This window comes from Humulus lupulus, chromosome 4 (genome assembly GCF_963169125.1).
Source record: "Humulus lupulus chromosome 4, drHumLupu1.1, whole genome shotgun sequence".
NCBI lineage: Eukaryota > Viridiplantae > Streptophyta > Magnoliopsida > Rosales > Cannabaceae > Humulus > Humulus lupulus.
This window is the reverse complement of record NC_084796.1, coordinates 186,816,933-186,823,200: the sequence shown is the minus strand read 5'-3', so window position 1 is coordinate 186,823,200 and position 6,268 is coordinate 186,816,933. Positions and strand designations below refer to the sequence as shown.

At 26.9% G+C, this 6,268-nt stretch overlaps 1 protein-coding gene across 2 annotated transcripts; it reads right to left on the bottom strand.

Moving 5' to 3' along the window:
• Positions 1-935: 935 nt before the first annotated feature.
• On the bottom strand, positions 936-5,434 carry LOC133829327 (peroxidase 21). 2 transcript variants are annotated; one of them, XM_062259122.1, is made up of 5 exons: positions 5,263-5,434; positions 5,025-5,176; positions 4,748-4,936; positions 4,445-4,610; positions 936-1,492 (listed from the first exon to the last, which is right to left on the bottom strand). In XM_062259122.1, the coding sequence occupies exons 1-5, from the start codon at positions 5,348-5,350 to the stop codon at positions 1,089-1,091; spliced, it is 999 nt and encodes a 332-aa protein (XP_062115106.1). In that variant the 5' UTR covers positions 5,351-5,434; the 3' UTR covers positions 936-1,088. The 2 variants fall into 2 exon arrangements, with proteins under 2 accessions (XP_062115106.1, XP_062115107.1); XM_062259123.1 differs by having other exon boundaries at positions 936-1,480.
• Positions 5,435-6,268: the final 834 nt, after the last annotated feature.

Sequence of the window (6,268 nt, the reverse complement as noted above, 5' to 3'; positions counted from 1 at the left end):
ATTTTTAGGGTAGAATAATAATATATTTATAGAAATATTAATAAATAAATAATTTGTTTTATGTTTTACTATAATTTACTTAAAAATTTGAATATATAATATTTTAAGATTATTAGATTTTAATTAGGGTAGGTAACCATTTGGTACCCTGTGTTTTTGCAAAGTATCATTTTGGTACCCTCTGTTTTCAATAATGTTCATATGGTACCCTGTATTTTAAAATTGTACATATTTGGTACCATAAACTCAAATTTAATTAATAAAATTTTACCAATTTAATCAAACTGTTGTCAATTATGTAAGTTCTAAATTTAAATTTAATTACTTAATTACATACAACTGATGACAATTTGATCATATTGACAAAATTTATCTATCAAATCTGAGTCTAGGGTATTAAATATGTATAATTTTAAAATACAGGGTACCATATGAGCATTATTGAAAACAGAAGGTACCAAAATGATACTTTGGAAAAACATAGGGTACCAAATGAGTAAATTCCCTTTTAATTACTCAAAAGAATGATTAGTAGATTATAAACTTCATACTATTTAGGATGCTATTTTATTTTCGTACCTAAATTATAAAAATGAAAAATTAAATTGATGATCATTTTTAATCAAGAAGTTTTACCTTTTATTTTATTATTATCAATGGGTACAGATAGCCATAGTTATTCTATATTATTTATTGGTTAATACTCGCACTGTCCCCTATAGTTAATGAGGTGAGTTTACTTATATAATTAACCTACAGAATGAGGATAGTAATTGAAAAACCATCCCCGATCAGCACCTTTGTTATTCCTGGTAATTTATAATTGCTTTTAATATTTTACTAACTTTTCATAAATATAAAATTTATTTTGAAATAACTCCAAATAGAAAATAATAATATTTTAATACAAGATAAGAAAATAAAGTGATGAAACATTGAAATATATATATATTTTGGGAAGGAAAGTAACATTAAAATACATAATACATACATTTAGTAAGTACTTAAAATATAAAATCTTATTATATATTCAATTTAGCCACATAAAAAGATATTATTTATTTTATTATTTTGAGACATTATTGTATTCACTTATTAACAAAACGACAATCTTTTCTGATCTCGCCAAGGTCATCGGAAAGTGGGTTATTCTCGGACAATAGTAGTACAGCACGGGAGAACTGGTCGTGGAAGTAGTCGTTATCGGCAGCCATTTTCTGGACGAAAGGCAGAGTAGAAGGATCAGAAGTGAGTTGTTCATCCACCAGGAGAAGGCCCTTGTGTTTTAGAACGTTCTTGAAGTAGTTGTTGTCGAGGATCATTGGAGTTTCGCGGTCGTTTCTTGAGTATAGCACCGCGTTCGGATCCGGATTTGGGCTTGGGCAACGGCGCATCAAATACTCGGCATAGTTAGGGTCTAAAGTCGGATCAACTGTCGGGTACAATCTATGGACCAGGTTCACGCAATGGACTCGGCCCACTGAATGAGCCCCTGTATTGAAAATAAATAAGAAAAGAGGAAATTACACTTTATATGGGATTTTTAATAGAATATGTAAAAATGTGGCTTTTTTTCAAAAAAAGTTAATCTATGGCTTTTTTTAAGAATTTTCACTTTTATGAGTTTGTTTTCCCATATTTTTGTATAAAAGTTGGTTTATGCCATAGTTTTACTCTTAATCAAATTTGGAAGGGTATGTTTGTAATTTTTTTAGGTTATTTGTTTTTTATATTAAATTTTTCTTTGGTTGTTTTACAAATTTTTTTTGTAATATGAATTATTTTTAAAATTATTATTTATTTATTATAAACAATTTTTTTAAGATTGTACGTTTTTTTTTCAAATCCTAGGTAGGATAACCAGTTACTTAATTGATCTTAAAAAAAAATCATAAAGCTAGGTTAAATAACATGCACCAGGAGGGGTAATCAGTTATCTTGAGATGAGTAACTTTCTGCAATAAGAGGAGTAACCAGTTACCTAAGAGGGATGACGAGTTACTCATATTAAATATGAAAAGAAACATCAAATTTGAAGGAAAAATGGAAGAACACTTCATTAAAAAAGGAAGAAGAAGTAACTATGATTTTAGTAACATAAGTAACTAGTTACCATAAAGAAACCATAAATACACACACCAGAACGTGAAAGTAACCAGTTACCCTCAGAAATATACACACAAAGAATGTGCAGGTAACCAGTTACCCATTCACGTTTTCATATTTTTATTAGTTTTCTTTCCAAATTTTGGGTATTCCTATAACTGCTATAGTAATTGATTTGAATTTTTTTTACATATAGTGGAAAAAACTATAAAAAATATTACAATAATAAAAGATATTAAATAAAAAAATAGTAGAATAATTATATAATGTTAAAATATATGTGTGAAAAAAAAAGAAAAAAAAAAGAAATAGAATGAAAAAAGAATAAGTACAAAAATGAAAAAAAATATATGAAAAAAAAACAAAAGAAATGATGAATGAAAAAAAAATAGATAAATAAATAAGAATGAAAAGAAGAAGAAGACAAATAATGGAAAAATGAAAAGAAAAAAATATGAATGAAAAAATTGGTATAAAAAATGAAAAAAATGGAAGAAAAAAAAAATGAAAAAAAAAGCTCATGTGTGTGAAAAAAGAAAAAAAAAATGGAAGGAGAAAATAATAATTACAAAAATAAAGAAAAAATAGAATGAAAAAAAAACTGAAAAAATAAACAATACAAATGAAAGAAAAAAAATAGATAAATGAATAAAAAAATAATAATAAAAAAATGGAAAGAAAAAATTGGTAGAAAAAAATAGAAGAAAAAACAAGTAAGGAAAAAAATAATAAAAAAATAATTGAAAAAAATAAAAATAAAATTACCTTCAAAATTAAAGAAAACATAACTATGATAAAAAAAAAGTTATATTTTCATATATTTAGTTAGCTACTAATTGTGTTTCCATACTTTAACTTTTTTTTTAATAAATTTCTCATACAAATTAAAAAAAGTATAACTCCCATATTTTTGCACATTGATAGTATAAAAGCCATATTTTTGAAAAATTCCCATAAAAAAATTGCTATATATTTATATATTTTGTAAATGGACCAATAACATCAAATATATTTTTAATAAAATAAGTGAATGATAAAAAAGAGTTATATTTTTTAAAAAAACTACCATAAAATAACCTTTTTATTTGGTCCGTAGTTAATAAGTTATAAAATACAACGAAATTGTACGAAGACATTTGTGCTTAATATAATATTCCTATAATTAACAAAATTGAATTATCTAAACATAAACTGAAAAGAAAAAAAACGTACGACATCTTTATCTTTTGTAACGCTTAAAAGAATGAATCTTTCTCATGTCGGCTCACTTTTAATTTTTTATCAGGTAAAAGTAAACTCAAATGTTTAACCCAAAAAAAAACCTAATCTGATCCTATTTTTTTTATTAAAAAAAATATATTTAGGTTCTTTTTTTTTTCAGCTTTTGACGCCATCTTTGTCTTTTATGTTTCAAATCTAGCTTATGAATCACTAATAATATTCCCCTAAAAAAAATACTAAATAAAAATTTTCATTGTTCCCCCTCTCAATTTTTTTTTTACCATATACAGGACTAATGAGAATTAAAAAAAAAACCTATTTCTTATTACCGCAAGTATTTTATTTATTTATAAAGTTAAATAAGAGTTTATTTTATGTTGATTGTTTATAAAGTGATGAACTAAATATAATTAAATAAAGTTTATTTAGGGTCTTGAATTTTTACTTTAACTTGCTTCCCAAAATATATTTTCCTAAACATCTGTTGGGACTAGTTACTTCTAATAGAATTTTTTAAAGCTAAAAATCAAATTACATTGGAAACTCAATATTAGAAGTGTTTTTACCACTTCAAAAGTCAAGAAGTGTCTTTTAGAAACCTAGCCAACCACTCCTTGGTAGATTTGCTCATAAAGCTCTTAAACTCCCAAGTATGTATGGACCATACACGAACTATAAAAGTAGAAAGAAACATCCCAATTCCTAATCCTATACTGGCAGACACTTGTCTATTTTCCCCTTTTCTTTCTTAAACATTCCATTTAATCCAAGGTTCTTTAAACCATATAGAATTAATATAGTTCAATCTTAAAAAGAAGAAAATAAATCAGATTAGCCTAGCCAATATAATTTTTCTAGTATATATGTTCATGTGTTAAAAAATATTTTTTTGATCACAATGTTGGACAAATAATGCCACTGTTTCTACCTAAATAACCAAAGGTCACAAATTCGAAACTGAAAATTCCAACTTATCTCTCCCTCCCTCACCACTGGGGATAGTTCAGTGGCTTACTAATGTAATTAAAATATACACTAGTGATGTAGATTTTAGATGTAAAAACGGCATCTAGACCATGTATGTATATATATATATATATATAGATAATAATAATACCTAAAAGGGCAACAGTGCCTTCAATATCAATTCCAATGGACTGAAATCGTGAAAGCACTAAAGAAATGGAATCGTTATGATTAGGAATGGAGTCTTCCACCATTGTCAAATAGCTTTCTTTACTGTCCTTTCTCCCAGTTTTCATTTCTATGCTTGGTCCTCCTAACTGCACATGCATGCCACAATTATATATGAATAGCTAATTAATTATTAGAATAGTAACATTAAAAAAATATCTATTTTCAGCTGTTAGTATTAAATAAATGAGTATTAATTTATGTGTGAATAGATGTATATATATACCATGACAATGCCATCTTTAGCAGAAAGAGCAACGATATCAGCACAAGAAACAGTAAGAGGGCATTCTTTTTCAATTGCAGCTTTAATGGTGTTTACATATTTGAAGTTTCTCATCCCAAAACTCCTTCCCGATCTCTTCTCAGATTCAATCCCATTCAATGTCTCTAGCAATAGAGATGCATCACATGACTGTATACACACATATGTATATATAATTAGCAATTATATGTCTTCTCTATTATATATATACATATATAAAAGAGAGAGGAAGTAGCACCTTGACCATGCAATCATGGAAGAGATTTCTAACCCAAGAAACGGCTGTGTTTCCATGTTCATTGTACAATTTGATCACCTCTTGCTTTATGATTTCTTCTGCTTTTGGGCAACTTTCACCGTAATAATTCACTTTGAGCACTTCACTTTTCCCTATATACACGCACAAGTTAAAACTAGAATAATTTAAAACAAAAGGGTATATACACATAGTCGTATACATGTATATATGTATATACCTGAATGACATTGTATGAAAATGGAAAGGAGCAGAAGTATGAAGGTTGAGGAAGAGCAGCAGTAGTAGAGCTTAGTGTTTGAGGCCATATTTCGCTCTAATGTATTATTGTCTTGTCTATATGGTTCTGGCCAAGTGCATGTTTATTATATAGGAAAGAGTTTAGTAGTGGGTATGAGATGGTAAGAAAAAGGAGTGTAGAAGAGTAGTGATTATAGTAAATAAGAATATATACTAAATACAATGCTTTAATTAAGGAGTGAGTGAGTGAGTGATCTAATCAGATAACTAATTAATTTATATTATTATGTTTCTCCACTCGGCCACTTTCTTTGACTTTATAGGGACATTTTGCTTCACGCGAACGCCCACTTAACATATATGGTTGCAAATTTAGAAAAAATAATAACATTATTTTTATGTTCTGTTTGGTCAATGAGAAAGAACAAAAAAGAAAATGTAGACCATATGTGATTGCATTATTGTTAATTCAGTTCACATGCATTTGGATCAGTATATATATATATATATGTGTGTATATATATATTTGTAGATATAGAGATAGGTATAAATAAGCCATGTGTGGCCTATATATAATCTCTTTAATAATATTACAATTAGCCTGCTAGAAAGAAAATCATGAAAATCAAGAAGAAGAAAATTTTAGGACAGCTCTTAATGTTTAAGCTGGCTTCATAGACTTAAATTATATACATATATTCGGTACTAGTTTTATGTATAAGAACAGAATGGCTTGCATTTAATATCAACAATATTATTAGCTGTTTCTTTGTTTGTGAATGAATTTCAATATATTTTCTTATTAAGACTAATAATAATGTATAGATATATATGTATAGGGAAATTTGAGTTTTTATGCTTGAGGGATTCTAAGTCAAAGAAAAATGCTAGACATTTAAATTATTTCAAAAGAAATGTTAATTCTTTTGACAATACCCAAAAAATTCATCTCATAATTTTTTTTCTCTCTCAACCCATTCCTCTTA